Genomic DNA, 21,037 nt, shown 5'->3' with positions numbered 1-21,037 from the left:
CTGTCAAGTTTCAGAAACCTGGAAATGTGAAAAAAAATCCAAGCAGCTGAGAGCAGAGAAAGGACAGGGAGAAATGCAAAGACACAGCAGAAATTTTATCTTCTTGTTCATTTTCTAAATTTTATTTTTCTTACTTTAAAAAGAGTATTTCTTTAGAAAAAAATATTTCCAAAAGATTTAGACATCAACAGAAGTAAGACCTACTGTGAGTTTGAGACAAAATTACTCTCAACATAGTGTATATTCTCTACTGCCTTTAAGGAGTTGACTGTGTAAGGAGTTGTTTTTTTTTCTATTGAAAAAAATTCCAAAGCTCTAGAGACAAGAGGAAAGAAGAAGGTTATTTCTCCTTAACATAAATCAGTTATTTAAAGCTTTTCTATTTTGCAATTGATTTTGTCCTTTTGTTTGAACATTACAATTTTAAGGATTATTGCTACACAGATAAGCTAGAAGTGCAAAAACAAGCAAAAAAAACCCCAACCAAATATAGAGCTCAAATGCACAACAAAGATAATGTGGTTTAACAATTTACCATGCCTCAGCTAAGCCAACATAAAAGTCAAGCAACTGGGAATATCCAACAATGACTCACTCACTCAGCAGTCTACAAATACATTACCATCCCTATTTGCTGCCTTGCTATTTGGAGTTTGCTTCTAATTATATTTATTCCTTCAAATTGTTTTTTCTTTGAATTATTTTAGTTTTGATGACTTCCTGTGGCATAAACCACATCACCTGTCAGATAATGAAACTCTAGAAAAAAGACTGGGGATGGAAAACAAGGACCAACACAGTCTACAAGCTACAGCTGGGCTTTCATGAATTTGTTACCCAGCCTTCATATTTTTCCTCAAGTAAAGGTCTTACTAGAGCGGGGGATCTGAAAGCAGCCCCTGAATGCACAGGTGTTTTATCTGTGTTACAACACTTAAAAGACCATTTCTAAAGGCTCTTCTCCTTTTAAACAATATCAGGTCTTTCCAGAACGAGGGCTGACATTAATATTCTACCATATTCCCCTCTTATATTCATCCTTAATCTATGTATTTCCAATATCCAGCTAATTTCACAGTGGTGCTGCAACCTCTAGAAATAGTACAAAGGTTATTTTTAATGTTGTTGGAATCTTTTACATTCGTTATAATATTAATAACAACTCTATTAACAACTGCCAAATGATAAGGGGGTTTTGTGACTGACATCTGGAAGAAGTTCACTTTGGTTTGAATGAAAACAATCCCAAATGAATCATGTTCCACTGACCTCCAGGCGTTTGATGATCTCTCGCAAAGACAGACTGTTCTCGTTTCCTCCTATGAAGGTGGTTGTTGGCAGCTGAAAGACTTTGTCCAAATCTGACTCATGCAAACCATAAAACCCTACAACAGGAACGTTATTGATTTGCAAAGCAGAACAGATGACAAAAGGGAAGCCAGCATTGTTTTTCAAGCCATGGCAATCATATTTAATACAGCAGTATTAAAAAAGAAGATTAAAAATTGAAAGCATGAATATTCTGAAGGTATCCATTAGTAAAATGGACTTTAGTCTGGATTTTAAAAAGTGTTTTCAATTAAATAGTCATTACTTAATTCTTTCTTAAATGCTCAAATGAAACAACTGAAATTAGAATCATTCTAGCCTTTTTTTATATTTTACCATATTAAGACACATGTAATCAATTTTCCACACCACTTCCTACAGCTCACTGTTAATAAAATAACTGACTCTATCATATGCAGCAAACAAAAAGAATCCCTCCTCACCGACAGAACCAGTTGGTTGGAAGCATTTTATATTAATAGACAGATCAAGAGAATGCCCAACAGTTCAATAAAATGCTGTACAAGGACTCTGGAGAACTTTCAAGGTATTTCTATTCACTCTCCTCTTTTTAGGGAAATTAGTTTGAAATAGGTCTCTAATGACCTGTACAGCTCTAGTTCTCAGGCAGTGACCCCTTATAAAATGCACAGACTTCCACACCCCTACCATCTAAAACTTATTTAACCACACTGATCCATCTTGATTTGGACACATCTAAACTGAGAATATTATTTAAGAAAATATTTAACCTTACTACTATGCAGTTTCAAAAGCCAAAATACACAGTAGACAAGACTGAAAGACTGGTATCAATGCAAGTTAAAGGCCTGGTGTGATTCAAGTTTAACTTAGACCTGTTAAATGAAGGAAGGAAAAACAGTTTCTTATAATTTTAAGAAGCAAAGGTACAACACTTATAATACACCACAGTAATAGAAACTTATATAAAAATTAAAACTACATATGTTCCTACACATGTAGAAATATTAGAAAAATTAAAAATAACATCTCCATTTTTAATTTTGAACTCTTTTATCTTGGTTCCAGAGAAGCTGTGTAGACAACCACTTTAACACTGGTAAGACAGCATGCACATAACTCTTAAATCAATAAACTGCTTAAATATTAAGTTACTTTTCTGAAGATAAAAGCAAAGCAGCAAATTAAGGATGAAATAATAACACCACAAAAGATTTGAGAACAGGCCACAGGACTGCATTGCTACGACTTTTACTATACAGCACTGTCAGTAAATAACACTTTTTCACTTTAAAAATAATACAATTCAAAATTTAAATTTTGGTTTTAATAAAAATTTCAATAACATATTAAAAATTTCAGACCTGGCATGGCCAAAAAAAGCATAAGTACCATTACTTCTCCTTTTTGGTATTGTAACAGGCTTTTTCCCAGCAGGAGGGGAGAGTGACACAGGGGATGACAGGGCCTTTAGTGTCGTTTGAAACAAAGCAATGCATTTATTTTTTTCACTTTTGCTGACTTTCCCTTAGACTTCAAAGGCTCTTGATGTCCTCTCATGCATAAACCAGAACACATACAGAAGTGATTTGGGCACACACAGAACATCTGTGCTTTGTACCACAGCATCACATATTTACTGAAGCATCACCTCATGTTTAAAGAGATACACTCTTACTGAATGCTGAAAGCAATTCTATACTGTGCAGTAGGTACATCTCTAACTACCTGCATTTTTAGAAGCAACTCTCAGAAGAAATTTCCTACCACAGGTTTCTCAAAAAAGAAAGCAAAAGATGGGACAAAGAAAATGCACAGAAAAATCAAATATTAAAATAATTTTTGTCCTGCCAAAGACTTTTTGTAAGTTTCCTACTTAGAACATTCAAGGATAGGATTTGAGATCTTCCTCTATTTTAGCTCTGCCAAGACTGGGTTAGGAATTTTGTTTCCCCTCACAAACTGAAATCTCCTCAGTTACACTCTCAAACACATCCTCCCATCTCATTCAGAGGTCTGGCGTATTTTTCCTTTGGGCATGAGCGTTTCAGTGGATGCCTTCTGATCAGTCACACCACCCTGTACTAAATTATCCGTAGAGAGTAAAGAAATGTGTACTGACATGCTAGTAGTCACATAAGCTCTAAATTAATTATATTTGCTCAGTAAATGTCTCATTTGTTTTCTAGTTGGTACTTTTCTTTGATTAAAGCTGACAAACTTCAGAGAGAAGACCCAATTTATGTAAGCACCCCTCTAGTCTTAGGCATCCACTTCCTTTATATGATCAGAACTGCTTCTTTCCCTACACCAGAAATAGAAAACAGAGAAGCAAAGAGTAGGTATGCTTACAGTAAAATTAGGTAGAGGGTGTTTTATTTACTTCCTGCACTATATTTTCTGTCTGATCAAAAAAGCTTCCCTACACATCAAGGAAAAATTGATTCAGTGTCTTCATCAAGTAGAAAACCAGATTTTAAACTAACCAGGTAGAATGAAGAGCAGAGAAAAATCAATCAGGTGTTTTTTTATTCAAGTAGAGAGAGGCAAAGAAATTGATCAGTGCCAATTTCTCAGACACAAGCCCTCCTAACAATGAGAACAACCTTTGCAAAAGCAGGCCCTAGTGCACTACACTCTTTTAGCAGTAAATTGATGTTTATAATAGAAGATATAATCACCCTTGAATTATATTCACAGGTAAAGAATTCTATGCTTTCCACATTTTCTTCTGTTAACTTCAAAGAGACTTCTTCAAGACATACATAAGGAAGTATCAGACATTAGATTCCAAATTTGGTATGAAATTTACCCTAAGTTCTCTGTCCAGTATCTTGTTTATTGCTTGGTTTCCCTATAGACTACCCTTCAGATGTCCCCAGTTGAAACAAGTTTGAATTGTAATGCTATAAGAGTAATTAAGATTATCAGAATGCATTAATTAGTATTCATTTCTGGTGTGGTTCAAAAATAAAATATTTAGGGGGTTTATAACAATCATTCTTTAGAAGATGAATTCACAGGAACTTCACCTGTGATCTCAGAGTAGAACTCCTTCATCCTGAAATTTTAGCCTCCTTACAGATGCTCAAGGGCTCTATGTCATGGTAACAGCAAGCAGAAAAGGCAGACGCATCCCTAAAAGTGGCATCCCTGCCCCTAGAGGGGAGTTGTAACTAGGTGATCTTTAAGGTCTCTTCCAACCCAAGCCTTTCTATGAATCTGTGCAATGTCTTATTAAATCATTTCAGTCGAGCGATACAAATGAGCATTTCAAATAAGAAGGCACACAGCTTACACACCAAGTTTATCAATTGTGGTAATGAGGTCAGATGGAATAAATGAATCCAAATCTGCATCCAGAATTCCAAGGGGATCTAGCTGAGCCACATGATGGCCACGGATCTGAAAAAGGAGGAAAGTAGAGCAAAATGAAGTCACCCTAAAAGTCAGACAAAGGGAAAAAGTCAGTGATATCTCTCCACAAGAACAAGAAAACACCACTAATGTGATGACAGGGTTACATGTTCCCAAGTTTTCCCATAAGAACAAAAAATAAGCATTATATCACTGACTACATATACACCTCTCTCAAAAATTACACATTACAACACAATCTTCTTTATGTCTGACACACAATTTAACTGGGATTACACTGGAGTTTTAGTAAAGAAGGCCTCTAGAGAGTACAATCTCAGTCCTTGGGTAAAATTAAGTAACTATGATAAGCCTGATAAGCCTAATAGATCTTTCCACTTGCCAATTCAGTCATTTTGTATTTTTGCCTGAATTCTCCTTTCTGCACCTTCAGTATATTAAAATAGAGAATTGCTGACTTAAAACAGATTGGTGCTGAAGTAGCTTATATTGGAAGTGAAGGGGTCACTCTTCCAGAGCTCTGCTACAAACAGACAGCATCTGACAGCACCTATTTTCATTCATGAAATTTCAGAAATTTGATCTGATAGAATTGATATTCAAGGCACTAAAGAACAGAAACTGAATGAGGAAGTTAGCCAGCTTTCAATGATCAGTGTGACTGGTGTTAATGCATGCCACAAGTTGCTATAAACTAGTGAATTATCATATAACATTGCTACAGAAGAAATAACCATTTTTAATATGCCTCTTATGTGTGACTCTCATATACCAAATTAACTCATTAAAATCTTTGTATAGATTAAATATATTAATAATTTCTCCTTATAATTTTTCTTTTTAACAACAAATTTGCATCCCTTGGGTAGAATTTCATTCACACTACTAGTATCCTAATTGTCTCTGAGAAAAACCCAAAATTATAGAGTGCAACATTAGCAGTGAAGTGCATCACACAGTAACAGAAGATGATTACAGTGTGGTTCATCAAGAAGGGACCTGTAAAAACACTGTTCAATTATTGCATATTTGCAGGAAAGTTTATAACAAAATGGTTTCCAGTCATAAGAAACCAGAAATACTGCATCCTTTTTGGAACTATCAGCTCTGTAAACTCAGCCTGACTTCTGTGATTTTTTTTTTTGCATCTCATGAATCACCAGTAATGAAATTCTGACAGGCCAAATGATGCCCATAGCAACATCTGTGCCATCTGACTGTTTACAGCAGCACTAAGTTTATCTGACTGAAACAAAGCAAACAATTCTGTCTCAAACATCATCAACAGGAAAGAATTCACCTCCCTAAGTTACATCTGCACTTCAGCATTAATAGGAAGAGGAAGAAGATCAGCAGGAATGCCAAAACCCAGAAAGGCAGAGCAGTAAATGCTGTGCCATATTATTCCAGGAACAGTTTGGTCTTTAACTAAAAGACAGTATTATCCACAATATCAAGGCATTTTTTAGTAAGTCCTGCTGCTTTCACTGAACACAGAAAATAGGAACATCTGCAAAAATCAGAGATCAGCCTTGTGAAAATACATACAAAGAAAGTTTTCATTGACTACTATATGACAAAATGCAAGTACAGACCAGCAGAAACTAGACCTTGATTTCTCTGGCCTCACTTTTGTTAAGCACACACATCCCACTGAAAATCCTGCTTTCAGTGTCCCCAGTGCTCTTGCTTAGAAAAGCAATAGATTAACTGCCTTCTCAAAGTCCAACTCAACAGACTACAAAGCAGTCTACCACAAAACCATAAAACACTGACTGGTTTGAGAAATGAAAATTCTGTATCCTTCTCCATTTCATCTCATTATCAGGCAAAGGAAGGTCACAAATTATCATACCCTTTCAATACTGAATTTAGAGGGTACTAAATACCTTTTAAAAAGCAGGCAGTTGCCTTAGGCAATCCTCTGTGACTGTTTATTGCAGACACATGGGTGCCTGCCATTTCTACAGACATTTCTGTTCCATCACTTGACAAATACAGAGAGCAAAATGGCAATCCCTGAACTATTTTCAAGTAAATTGTGTCAAAGCAGCCTAACGTTCTCCAATTTTCTCTAATGCTTCACCAAATTTTTACAGTAAAATTGGTTATTTTCTGCATATCTATTTCTAAGCAAATTTCACATATTCTTTATATTCACAACCATTTCTACTCTTTTACAACAACCCTCCAACTCAATGGTGATAATGTGATGTGTACAAAAAAAGGTCTTTTAAGAAGCTCCTCTTCTCTCATGACACCAAACAGGATTTAAAATACTTAAGGCAGGGAGGAATAGATCTGCTCTAATCAAACTGTAGGAAACTTCTTGAGAAGTTACTAATTTAAAAAGTACTTGTGGAATATTTTGTCAAACACAGATCTAGTTTTATGGGTTGGTTATTTTTGGGGGGTTTCTTACATAATTTGTAAGCCTTTTATTGAAACTAAGATAATAAATGCAAGACTAAACAAAAATATTTAAACTTATTTGTCATTTGGAAAGCATCTAACAAAACCCACTGTCCTATTTCCAAATTCCTTCTTCTTCTAGAGAAAAATAAGTTATATTTAATTTCTTAATTTAATAAAAGGGCTAAAAATCAGAGTGTGAAACAAAATCAATGTTGATGAACAGACTCCATCAAAGTTAACCCAAACTCAGTACTGTCAGCCTCCCAAAATTCAGTTTCTGGTTAATTCAGTATTTCTCCTCTCTCTTTTTATCTAGAATCCTGCTCAAATCAGGAATCTCAATATTCACCTTAGATGTATGAGAGGGCAAGTGCATTCCATCATTTCCAAAAGAATGGCAGTAACATTTAGAACTGCAGTACAAACTTCCCAGAGGTGAAGACAGACTTTCACAAACCACTGTCTCCATAAAGTCCTTCCGGGCTAAATCCAACGATCAAAATCTGGTCTGTGGGTAATCTGAATTATGAGTTTGCAACCCAGAGGATCACCCAAGTCTGAATCCAGCACTTCCATGTTTAGACACTGTGCTGGAAAGAAAAGCTGTCTAGTTCAAGGCCTTTTGGATCAGAAGCAAGACAGTAGTTAACACGGGAATAGAAATGAGAAAATAAAAGGGAAGCAGGTTGTTTGCACAGAAGAGGCCTCCCCCAGCAGGCACTTACTTGGTATGCCCTTATCAAGGACTGCACAGCAAGGTGGTCTTCAACAGCCTTTTCAGCTGTCCCTGGTCTCGGGGCCAGGCCGTGGCTCTGCAGAAATGATCCCTTTCCCTCCTGCTGAGCTGGCAGATGGGCTGCTTGGCCAGCGTTAGCACTTCGGAAAAACACATCCCAGGACTGCACGCGTGTACAGAGAAAAGAAATATTTAAAACCTCAAACTAAAGTCTCATCCAAAGCAGCTCTTTCAAACTGCAAATGGAACCTCACTGCATTTCAGTGTTAAACACTACTCAGAGACAGCAAAAAGAGCAACACTGGTATGTCCCAGTCTCAGTACAACTGTGTGTTTTATTTACACAGAACACTTTTCTTCTCATTTCTTACACCCAGCTTGCTCAACAGAAAACTCTGCAGCACATAGGACTGTACAGCATCTCCATATATTATCTAATCACACAGCTCTTTTTAATTGTGATTTTTATTCAGGCAGCCAAGAGTGGGTACAATAAAACACTGCTGGTAAAGAGCTATCAAGCCTATAAAACAATGAACCTCAATAAACTAAATCCATTCCTTTAATGATACCTATAGAATTTATGGTACTTCGAGACATTCACTGATTGTGCTAAATCAGAATCAGTCCTTAAGAGCTTTTCTTGAAGAAGCTTTAAAAGCAATTAAAGTTTTTTTGAGTGAGACTTGTTCTAAAATCTTTTCCTCACCAGCTTAGGTTACTTTACCATGAAAGAAATTATGGGCTTGGTTTCAGGTGCAAATCATAATTTTAGAAAAGTACTTATCTCAGAAACTGAATCACAACAAACAAGAGAACCTTTTATTTCCTTCTGTGCTTTTACACAAGCTGCTTCATTCACATATTCCCAAATCTTGTTTTCCTGAACTGTTTTCATTCTGATGAGGTGGTCACTGTGCCAGGTTAGAATAGTATCAGATATATGAATGCTAACAGAGAGCAGCAGAATGGGACAAAACATGTGAGACACATACTCAGCAAAGAAGGAAGTCTCTGTAAAACACTTCCCTCAGCTGGCTAACTTCAGAAAACAAAAAGGAAGCTATTTAAAAACTTACATATCTTTGTGGCTGGCACAGAAAAATTGCAAGAGATAAATTTCTGCCAGGCTGCAAGCCTTGCAGATTTCCATTACATTTCAAATAACCAAGTGCCAGAAAAAAAGAAAAAGTCATCCAAAGCAATTATTTTTTTAAAAATAATTATTACTTAATATATGCATTACAGAACCCACAAAAGAGACAAAAGAATATAAGCACAGCATGACAGAGAAATATTTACAGAATCCTTTTTGCTTTCATTAACAAAAAGTCTTCATACTGAAATTTCTAAAAGCTCTAAGGTGTTCAGAAACACCATGAGAGGGGCAGCATAAAGGAGCTAAACATCACCCAGCCTCCCAAGATCAAGTTGTGGAAGTGAGGTGATTCATTGAACCTGTGGGTGGGAATCTCATCATTAGCATGAAGCCACTGCCCAGGAAACATTGTTTTAATGCATCCCTCTTCCTTCTTCATTCATACAAAGCTGCATCAATACAAATATAGTAAACTTAATCTACCACCCTGCTCTTACACAGGCTTATCTAAACTCTAAACATAGCCTGACTTTTATATGCCCCAACAAATTAAGGCAGACAGATCATGTGTGGTGCCCAGTTCCAGACACACTGATGAAGAATTCATTCCTCCTCCCTTCTCTTATTTATGCCTGTTTCCTATATTCTTCTTACCTTGACATCTTGGCAGCTACACTGAGATTAGAAGTCTGAATTTACATCCTATAAGTGGTCTACAAGAGCCTATAAGTGTGCCTGTATTTCACCTGGGATTCTCTCTATACACCTGCTTGGTCTGTGTTAAGAACAATACTGTTATTCCATGCCTACACAGCACCCAGGCCAAGAGTTTGGAGATCCCTGACAGTGAAAAACAATCATAATCCCTTCTTTAACTACTAAAGTTACCTAGATTGAAGAAATTATTTGGGCAATACACAGTAACAAATTATCATTAAACATTAAATTAGGAAATTCCTAACATACGTTTGGATCTATGACATCTCTCACCTTTGAAGTTTTAATAAATAATTTGCTTTGCTTCTGTTAAGGTTTCTTCCTTACTTTTTCTAACACCATGATACATGATGATAATAACATAATTATTCCTTTTTTGAGTAAAACCTTTCATTTAAATGTAAAAGTTACCACAGCACAGTCCCACAAACAACTGAATGTGGTTTTAGATAAGTGCTCTGCTAAGAGAGTTGTTAACAAACTCCAAATCAACTTGCCCAACAAGTGACATGTTTAAGGAGAATCAGTATAGGGCTCTTTCTTCATGCAAACTCACAAATATAAAGAAAATGTTTCCATCTGAAGATGTAGCCAGCTGAGACAGAATGGACCCAGACTATTTTTTCCTATCACATTTTTGAACTTATTGATTTGTTGGACAGGCTTGACATTTAATCAGAGGGGAGGGAAAATACATCATTTGGCTACAGAAAATTAGTTTTTACTAGATACACATCCATCAAAGCCTCTACAAATTTCTATAGTGTCTTTCAAGATTGATACCAGATTATAGTCTTCAAGTTCTGTGTATCAATGTCAGTCTTTGGCAACAGCATTTGCCATGTGACTGAACAGACAGAAGACCAGATTGCTCTCATTGAAAACCTGCAGCTTCTCAACTAAATTAGTAAAGTTCATCACAAAAATGGTAGAGGAAATTTATAATACAGAAATACATTCACAAAAAAAAAATACTATAGTGATAGATTATACTTTTTCTTTCCTTCTGCCAGCAAAGCTATATTGTAGTTAGCCATTATTTTCTCAAGTAATATAACACAATTCAAGTGATTCAGTAGCAACATTTTACTGTCATATACTAAACAGGGTTGCAATTAGAATAACTAGTAACATATGTTTTATCTTGATGGTTTGGGGTTTTTTCCTAGTGCCATCACAATACTCATCAACTACAGTGAGGACAGTAAAGCCTTAGAAGACACGCACTGAGGACCACTATATAATTTTAAAAAGAAAATGAGTAAAATGAAGTCAAAGCAAAACAATCCCCCACATCTTTTCCTAGTCCATAAACCAAGGAGGTGAGTACACACTCACAGCAGAACAGCTGCACACAGGATAACATGGCAGGCATTATGTACTCCATAGCAAACCATGCAGTTTTGCAATTAATCTTGTGATAGTAATAACTGAGCCTTGTCAAGCTTCTCTCTTATGATCTATGGCCCTGACACCAAGCTTCAAGGAGAAATAATGATGCCTTTTTCAGAGCACACGTCATTTTATTCTGATTGTTGTTTTGGCCACTCTGACGATAGGAAATTCAAAAGGCAAAAAAAAGGAGGAAATAATCTGAAGTGGATTTGTACAAAAGAATAGAAACTCTTTATATATATATATATATATACATTTTTCTTGATACACAACCATGATAAACACAGAAAGGAGAAATACTTTGGAATGTGTCTGCCGTATTTCAAACAGCTCTAAATAAGCATACGTGGGAAGACATGTCCAATCAAATCTTCTGAGGGGGAAATCAGTTCAGGAGCCCTAATTAATTGGAGTTTGTAAGTACAAGTGAATAGAGTATGAGTTTTAAAGCCCAAGAAAAATCAAGTTTTTTCATCTAATTAATGAGGAGGCACATCCCCTCTGAAAAAGGGTTATCTAACAAGATACATAAGGAGAAGTAAGGTATAAAAAGGAAAATGAGGAAAGAGAATGCAATGTCTAAATGCATAAGTTGGTTCACTAAATCATGCTGGACATACCAAATAAAACAACACAAATGAGTGCCCTACAGAGAGCTAAATAATCAACACCACGTGGTGCCTCTTGTCATTATTTTCCAACACTTTCTCTCCTTTCCATACACAAATGACAAATGCACAACTTTACAGTCAAAATCACAGCACAAATTTTTCTACATTTTTAAGAAAACAGGGTGATTTCAATACTTAGCATTTTAAACTTGTTTTATGAAAGCTCAAATTGAACAATTTCTGTCAACAAAAATCTGGGGAAGCTATTTGCAGCTTTCAGCCAATGAAATGAGATGGTTTTTAAGAAACGAAAATTAATTTTGTTGATGAAACAAAGTAAAATTAACTGGCATTCTTCTTCCCCTCCCCTTTTCTCATAGGCTGTGAAAAAACTAATAATTTAGGCAAGAATAGCCATAATCCATTATTTCCATCCACCATATTCTTTCAAGCCTCATAAATCAGGGACAGAGTGAATTTACTTCAGTTTGTTACTGTTGCAAGTTTATTAAACACAGTTAACCTAGAAAAGAATTCACAGTTTTATAATCATGCTGGTTTGGGCTGGGGTATTTAATTGCACAGTAACTGGTCTGGGCTTCAAAAGGGGGTTGGCAATATAGAAACATTTTTGTTATTGCTGAGCAGAGCTTACACAGTGTCAGGGCCTATCTACTCCTTATCCCACCAGTGAGGAGGCTGGGGGTGAACAAGGAGCTGGGAGGGACACAGTCAGGACAGCTGACCCCAGCTGACCTAAGGGATATTCCAAACAACATCATGCTCAGCATGGGGAAAGAAGAAGGAAGGGGAGATATTCAGAGTGATGGTGTTTGTCTTCCCAAGTCACCATTACATGTGCTGGAGCCCTGCTGTCCTGGGGATGGCTGAATATCTGCCTGCCCACAGGAACTGGTGAATGAATTGCTTGTTTTGTTCTGCTTTGCTTGTGCATGTAGCCTTTGCTTTCCCTATTAAACTGTTATCTCCATCCACAAGTTTTCTCACTTCCACCCTGCTAATTCTTTCCCTCATTCATGCATATGTGTGAGAGAGAAAGCACAAGTGGCTGCGTGGTTGCCAGATGGGGTTAAACCACGACAAAAATGCATCTTTAGTCACCTGGGATCCACTCCCTAGGCCACACCCTGCATTCCTCAGTCAATTCATTTATTGCTTGTTGTTCAACCCACAACCTGCATCACCTCAACAGGATCCATGATCAGACTGCGCTTGAGCTGCCAGACAGTTGGATGGCCTTTCGGCAGGATTTGAAGCCTTTCTGCCTCCCGAGCCCCAATCCGTGACGCGGAGGTGTGCATCCCCCGGCCGCCTCGGTTCAGCACCCGGGCAGCTCCGGGCGGAGCGCTCCAGCGCTGCCGCCCCGCTCCCGGCTGCGGCGGGCTCTGCGCTGCCCTGCCCGCACCGAGGGCAACTCCCCACCCACAGAGACCACTGCAGGGCTTCCCAGCAGCAAAACGCACTCCACTGCAAAGGGGCTGAACCAGGAACCTCATTCATCTAAAAGGAAAGAAGTTAGCCAGAAGCCAATATAATGTAAATACAATAAAAAACAAGATGTCACTCCTTACGCAGGAGTTCATCCCTTCGGTATCCCCAGTATAAAAGGGTTGATATCAATCTACAGCCTTGCCACATCATGAGGATTTTGCAGAAATTCAGTACACCCACACAATGTGCTACCCCACCCCACACTGGTGGAGCTCAGCTGGCAGCTACAGGACAAGGGCTCAAAGTCAGATGAGACAGAGCCATTCTTGGAGAAGGTTTCTCCATCCCAAGCTCAGGTGTAAGATAAAAGACCTAGGATCAATCTGCCATGTGAATAACAGTCAGTCTTCAGAGCTGGCACTGCATATGTCATCTTTCAGCAAGACTAAGTTCATGCACAACATCTAAACAAAAAAGAAACAGCTACAAAACCACCATTTTTCATTTCCTTTTTAGTTTCTGCCCTCAGCATGCGTCACTTCCTCACACGCTAGACAGATTATCAGATTAGAACAACAACTTTTAAGTGACATTTTGATATACATGCCTCAAGAATAAGGGAGCAGACAACCAATTTGGTAAACATTCTGAGCACAAGTCACATTACTTCTTGGAAAATGACTTGTCTGTCTTAGAATTGATCAGACTTCTCATCAACTTTTAAGTTACTATACATGTATCACCATAACAGAGCCCTCTTTGTCAGCAGAAAGCTTGTTAAAAAATAAGCCTATGTATTTTGTCCACAAGAAAGGATTTGGGTAATAGAGTTTTTAGAAAAGCAAACAAATGTCTATTGCCAAAAGAGAGAAGGAGAGATACAAATCAAAATACTTTTCAAGATACTTCAGAAGAATATTCTGACAATTTCAGATTCAGTTTTAAAGTTACAACTTCCATAGTTTAATCCAAAGACAACTGAACATTTGTCTTCTTCAGACAGTTTAGAAGTACCAACATCAACACATTATTTAAATATATTCTCTGATACAGCCTTAATATAAACCAAAAAATTAAATATATTTTATTTTTGGGTCTTCTTCTGGATGCAATGAATTACTTAACTGTCTGCTTGACCAGCATTTCCATGGAGGAATAAAGTTTCAGAGCAGCTGTCTATTTCTGGTCTGTACTTATCCTTCTTTCTGCTCTGCTCACCATGCCTGTGCCTCCTCTGTGCTTTAATACTTCCAATATCACATCTTACACCAATCAATAGGTGGGAAATTAATTTCATGTTTTTCATTTCACACAAGACCTTTTCCTGAACTTTTTATTAAAAAGTAAAAAAAGTAAAAGAAGCCTATTCCATTCTTAGCCCAGCATTACAGTCAAGTTTTAGACTTACCTTATGTACACTTTTAGGGTTTTCAAGCCATGCATAGTACATTTCCTCCACATAATTGGAATTACTCCCACTCAGGGATGGCTCTGAGGTTCCAGATGAAACATACCGTTGGCCATGTAAAAATGCCCTTCTGGCTATATCCTGATTTTCCAGAAGTTTAAAGCCATGCCTCTTCAGCGTAGCTGCAAACAACTTCAGATGACTCATGTTTGTTTATTAGCCAGACAATCCAAGTCTATTAATAAAATAAAACCAAATTTAATTAGCAAAAGAGTCAATGAATTGCAGACACATTTCATTGTCACAGCAAAAACAGAGGTTTCTGGCTATGGTGCCCTAGTTCAAGGCTGAGGCTTAGGCATGAAGCTCCCTTCAAAGCTACAGCCACAGCAGTGGAGTGGCTGCTGCTGGCCGTCCCCACATCAGCCAGCTCCTCTCTCAGCTCCTGTACCTGGCAATGCCACCCTGCTCCCTGTTGCAATCACCGTTTGTACCGCGGGGCCCCGCTCCTGGAACAAATGGGGTGTTAATCACTGACCTCTGCAGAGCTCCTGGCAACCCCAGCTGCTTTCCCTCTGTTTGGAAAGCTGTGGCCTTTTACCCACTCAGGCTGGGCTGGGGTCAGCAAACAGTGTCAACCACAGGTGCTGTGGAAAACAAAAAACTGCTACCTCGAATTTCTGCCACGAGTAATGGAGCTGACTAAATAATTAGAAGTGTTAGTTAAGTGTTCATATTGACATTAGCCTTCAACCAAACAGTGAAATGCTGAGAAAAGGCTCACTTTAATGTGTTTTCCTAACTGGTGACATTTATCCTGTGCTTCCAATGATCACTTATGGGCTTTGTAACAAGGACAGCAGATTCCATGCAATTTTTAATTGAGAAATTCAATTTTCCAATTCAGTTTCCCACAATAAGGGTTGAATCTTCTGAATGCTGAGTACCATCAGCTCCAGCGCTAGTAAAGGGAATCAAAATAAAAAAGAACAAATGCATCTTAAAATTAGTCCCAAAATAATACACTATTCATGCTGAAGTTGCTAAAACTGCAAAGAAAGAGCAATAATGTGAAGAGAAATAATTAATTTTGATTTAATTTTTAAAATATTTAGAAAGCTATAATATCACGAAGGATAAGGTATTAATTTACAACAAGTAAAATTCAGATTTAACTCCAAAGTGTCTCTCATTTGTTTGGCTGTTCATCTGTGGAAATAATATATTTGGTCCAAGGTAAAACCCAAGGTCTTTTGTTGCTTGGTGTGACTGAAAAATTGCTAAAAACAAAAGTACTGAGATGCCTAATGAACTTCTAAGTTTCTTTTTAAACAACAATGTTATTTTGAGTAATAGAAAAACTTTTATGCTACCTATTTCATTTTCTTCATCTCTAATTCAAAAATAGATACTATCAAAAAACTTCATAAACATTTTCTGTATATAAATCCCATTAAATAATTTCTCACAGTTTCTCTTCTTATAGCCTCTTTTCAAAAAACAAAATACATGGTTATAAAATGTCTAATTTTTTAAGGGATAGGAATAGCTATATTTTTCATCATCCAATTTAAAAATTAATACTGATCCTTAAAAAAAAAAAGAAAAAGGGCTCCTACTAAATAAAACAGCATTACTGCTTGCTCTTCTCTGGCATCACATTTTTAGCTCAACATCTATTTTAAAAACTGACGACTAGATCCTTTTCTTAGTCACTACATTAAGTATCATTCCAGCAGTGAACTGTCCTTGATCATACCAGGTTCCCTTGTCTACTCTTTCAAGACTTCTGCAGCCTTTTCACTCTCACCCACCAGCAGACCATCATCCTTTGTTTAGGATGCCCTAAACAAGCACTTGTCCACGTTCTCCATGTGCCCAGACATGGAAGTGTTCTTCCAAGGCAGCAGCACTGAAACTAGCACCTCATTTAAACCTATGAGCTCCTCAAATCACACACCCTTATCTCTCCACCTGGCATTTGCAGCACACTGGCAGCAGTTGGGCCACTGGCATGCTGAATCCCTACTCATCAGTGTTATTTCCTACCTGCTTATATTACCTTATCATTTCCCACTTCACACGTTCAAAGCTTATCACAACACCTGTGTCAACACCCATCTCTGACCAGGGCAACTGGTGGAACACAAACACCACCAGGACCATTTTGGAAGCATATTAAGTCCTGCAAAAGCACTGAAAGAACTCATATGCTGCCTGCACACATAATTCTCTGTAAGATTTAACAGCAAACATTCATTATGTCATTTTGCAAAACTGGGTGACACTTCAACATGCTATATGTAAGAACAGAGAAGTCACTATGGCACTTATAACTTTATGTCTGTGCTCACTGTCATAGAAATTATTGTTATTATTGCACCTACCTTACTGGATGCAAATCTCACCCTCTTCCACAAAACCTTTGCACATGTACACTCACTCCTAAGGGATTACCTACTCTCACTTAAAGTACTTTGTAAAGACTTGAAAGAGAATAGAGAGAGAGAAACATTTTTCCCAGTTTATCATACTGCAGTAGCAGGCTTCTTAAACATGAGTAATTTTACATTTTTTCTTCATCATATGTCTGCCTGAAGAATGTGTAATTCTTTCTTCTAGAAGTTAGTAAAGAACACATAACAGAATAAGAAAAAATTGTCAGGGAGAATGGAAAATAGATGCAAATTACATACTATATAACAGAAAAAAAGAGCTTTTAAGTGCTACCAGTCACTTCCTTCTGGTTCCATTTAAATTTCAAAATGGGGTCAGATCCATACTTCAAGCAGTAACTACTGCTTATGCAATTTATAAAAGCATACTGGAGCTATGTCATTCTAACCAGCTTTCAGTTACAGCTTAATATGACTCAAACCCCCGGACTTCTTCCTAGCTTTTAATTCTGCACACATCGCCCTTCAGCACAGATGTCGGCTGTCAGCAGCTAAACAAACCAGAGACCACCCCCGTGATCCCAGACCATCCCAGCCCGCTCGGCCTTGAGACCGTCAGTCAGGGATCAGCACCGAGGACAGCGCACAGGATTCAGAGCTGTTAGAACTGTTCCGCTCCACTGTTCCCCAAACCAGCCCTGAAATGAAAACAGCGATTGGAAAGGGATCAAACTGAGCTAAGAGCAGCCTAAAGAATGGTATTAACTAAATCTCTAGCAGAGGTCAAAGAGAAGAAAGAAGCAGTGAACCACAAGAACAACCTGATATTTAATGCACCACAGCACCCTCAAAATGGTGGAAGTAAATGAAAGCCCTAAGTAGCTGAAAATTCCTGCAGCTGTTCTGTCTCAAACGACGACCTAGCTTTCACCTTGGCACTTCCACCTCTAGAAGTGCCCTAATGTCACAGTCTTGGGAATTAGTCTACCCAAGTTTCTAGAGGATCATAGAAGCACATGGAAAACAGACAGCAGACACTTAGGATAATAAAGTTTTTATCCAGCTCTTTTCAAGATCACTTTCAGAATAAATACACTGCACATATGAATTAATGTCCTCCTGGTATTGTCAGCGCCCTTACTGAGTTTCTTAATCCATGCGAAACCCTGCTGCTAATGTTCTTTATGCTCTGCAGAAGTGGTGGTTAAAAAATATGGTCCATATATCATAAAAACAGTTCTTTATTCACTATCATGTTAATTTCTCACAATATGCCCCACACAGCTTACTCTTATTGCTCTTTTTAAGACTGACTAATTCAAATAAAACAAGGCTGACAGTGAAAAAAACGGATTATTAGAAAGTTTCTCCAAAAGATTATCATAGATAACTTCAATTACAGATAGAGGGAACATCCTTATTAAATAAGGCTACTTCAGGGATACCTCCATGCACTGAATATTTCTTTTCCCCCAGCACAGAAATGCCGTGCTATATAGAGAATCTTAACTCTCCACACAGAAAATTGCCCTGCAGGAGCTTTTCCAGCGGCGCATCGGCCCCGTGGCGCACCCCACGAGTCCTGGGCAATGGAAGGGTCTCGGTGCCATGAAACTTAACGCGTTTATTGCAGCGCCCCGAAAAACGCCTTCAGCGGGTACCAGAGGGATGACACCACCATGGATTCCAGGCCACCAATAGAGCAGAGGGAGGATCCGGGAGGGTCGGGTTTGTTCTGCGGCCCCTCCCCGTAACGCCGGGACGCGGTGTCCTGGTCACCCTGCCCCGGGGGCCGGAGCCTGCCGGGCTCTCAGGGCGCTCCCGGCTGAGGCCTCAGCAGAGCCGGGCCGGGCCGGGCCGGGCCGCCCCGCTCACCCCGCGCTCCGGCCCGGCCTGCGGCGCGACCCCTCAGCCGCACGGCGAGAGGCCCCGCCGCGCCGGGGGCCTGCGCGGGGGACGGGCCCTGCCCCGCGGCCGCCCCCCGCCCCTCACCGGCGCGGACAGACCTGCGGGGCCGCGGGGGCTCCAGCGCATCCGCGGGGGCGGCGGGGAGGGCGCGCAGGGAAGGGAGCGAGCGCCGGGAGCGGGAGCGCCGGGAGCGCCGGGAGCGGCGGGAGCGGCGGGCGGGGCCGCACCTGCGTCACGTGAGGCGCGTGACGTCACGGCGGGGCGGGGCCGCACCGGCACCGCCGCCCGGGACACGCCCGGGATACCGGGCAGACACGGGACACACCCGGGACACGCTCGGGATACCGGGCAGACACGGGACACGCCCGGGACACGCTCGGGATACCGGGCAGACACGGGACACACCCGGGATACCGGGCAGACACGGGACACACCCGGGATACCGGGCAGACACGGGACACACCCGGGACACGCTCGGGATACCGGGCAGACACGGGACACACCCGGGATATGCTCGGGATACCGGGCAGACACGGGACACGCCCGGGACACGCCCGGGATACCGGGCAGACACGGGACACACCCGGGACACGCCCCCAAGTCCCGCACAGCCCCGGGCCCCTCACGGATCCCGGTCCCGCACAGCCCCCGGCCCCTCACGGATCCCGGCCCACACACGGATCCCGGCCCACACACGGATCCCGGCCCACACACGGATCCCGGCCCACACACGGATCCCGTCCCACACACGGATCCCGTCCCACACACGGATCCCGACCCACACACGGATCCCGGCCCCGCACAGCCCCGGCCCCTCACGGATCCCGTCCCACACACGGATCCCGACCCACACATGGATCCCGGTCCCGCACAGCCCCGGCCCCTCACGGATCCCGGTCCCGGTGCTCCCACCCCTCAGCTCTCACCAAACGGGTACATAAACACAGACGAGCGCCGTGCCGGTGAGCACCCACGACAGGGAACGCCTAAGGAAACCCATCCGATGGACAAGCTGCTCGCACCGCTCCTGTGCAGGAGAAGCTTGACGGGAAGAAGATGGGATGTTTGACGTTTGCTCTCCAAGATTTGTACATAAAGTAGACTGAACGTAGTAGGCCTTGACAAAATGATAGTATCTGACCTACATGACCAAATATAAAATGCCAGACAATACAATTTCAAGTGTTCCTTTGCTAGTAGAATTCTCATTTACAACTTTGATGTTTTCTTTTCTCCTGGTTGCCTTCAAATTACATGTCTGCCCATTTTCTCTCATAAATCAAAAATTATGTATTTTTTATTTACCTGCTGTTAATTAAGTTACAGCCAAGATCAAATGCCTACATATATACATTGGGCATTGGTATTTCAGATAACTATTGACACCATCACATACATTCCAATGTTTGTTAACTTTCTGGGTAAGTAATAAGGAAATGGGGAAACTGGACACACCTTAAAAGGAAGAAAGAGCTATAATTTGTTTTGTGCTAAGAATATAGTACAAACATGAGCTTTTCAGGGTCACATGGGCAGAAGTGGAAAGGAAAAACCTTAGGGAGGAACACAACAGGCGTCATCTGGGGTTTTGTCAGCTAACAGTCACTCAGATTTTTTTGAGGCTTACTGGTTGATACAATTGTTGATTAGAGTAAAATTAATTTCTTCAAGATGAAAAAAAAAACCTTAATCCTCACACAAAGATATCAAAAACCTTATTATCATCTCAGCAGCTTTCCTAGCAGCTGTGCACCTTCGGGGGACTGCGGAGCGAGGGTGTGAATGATGCGTTCATGGGTTTGTGCCACACTGTGCAGTGCAGGGAACAGCTGGAGCAGGGCTGGGGCACAGGGAGCCCCCAGGACAGCCCATCCCTCGCTCACTGCTCCCGGGGAGGGCGGCCCAGCACCCCTGCAAAGGGAAATGAGAGCTGAACTGGTGCCGGCAGCTGGCCAGCTGCTGCTTCAGCCTTCTGGCAAGTGGTGAAACATTGTTAGGTGCTGTAACTACTAATTGAGTCTTAACCTTATTATGGGCAGACAGAAGCCATGTTTAGAGCAATCATGTTATGCTGACTGAACATAAATTCAATTTAAAATAATAGTGAGGACAAGCAGACCTCCTTTCCAATTTAGAGGGAAACCCACATGTCAAATCCGACTGTGAATACCATTGCAGTGAACAGGATAAATTAAATATGCTTGGATAGAC

The 21,037-nt window shown here is 40.2% G+C and overlaps 1 protein-coding gene across 3 annotated transcripts in view; it reads right to left on the bottom strand.

The window, feature by feature from the left end:
- OGDHL (oxoglutarate dehydrogenase L) overlaps positions 1-19,036 on the bottom strand; it is a 47,187-nt gene extending 28,151 nt beyond the window's left edge. The window contains exons 1-6 of one of the 3 annotated variants that reach the window (XM_077784555.1): positions 18,925-19,003; positions 15,307-15,483; positions 14,523-14,757; positions 7,830-8,003; positions 4,614-4,716; positions 1,270-1,385 (exon numbers count right to left, since the gene is read on the bottom strand). In XM_077784555.1, the coding sequence (XP_077640681.1) occupies positions 1,270-1,385; positions 4,614-4,716; positions 7,830-8,003; positions 14,523-14,729 (600 nt within the window). In that variant the 5' untranslated portion in view covers positions 14,730-14,757; positions 15,307-15,483; positions 18,925-19,003. Of the gene's footprint in view, positions 1-1,269; positions 1,386-4,613; positions 4,717-7,829; positions 8,004-14,522; positions 14,758-15,306; positions 15,484-18,579; positions 18,697-18,924 lie in introns of those variants that run through there. The other 2 variants (XM_021536150.2, XM_021536152.3) reach the window with 2 other exon arrangements.
- Between the last annotated feature and the right edge of the window lie 2,001 nt (positions 19,037-21,037).

The sequence above is a fragment of the Lonchura striata genome, chromosome 7 (assembly GCF_046129695.1).
Source record: "Lonchura striata isolate bLonStr1 chromosome 7, bLonStr1.mat, whole genome shotgun sequence".
NCBI classification, from domain to species: Eukaryota; Metazoa; Chordata; class Aves; order Passeriformes; family Estrildidae; genus Lonchura; species Lonchura striata.
This window is presented reverse-complemented; position numbering and strand designations above follow the sequence as displayed.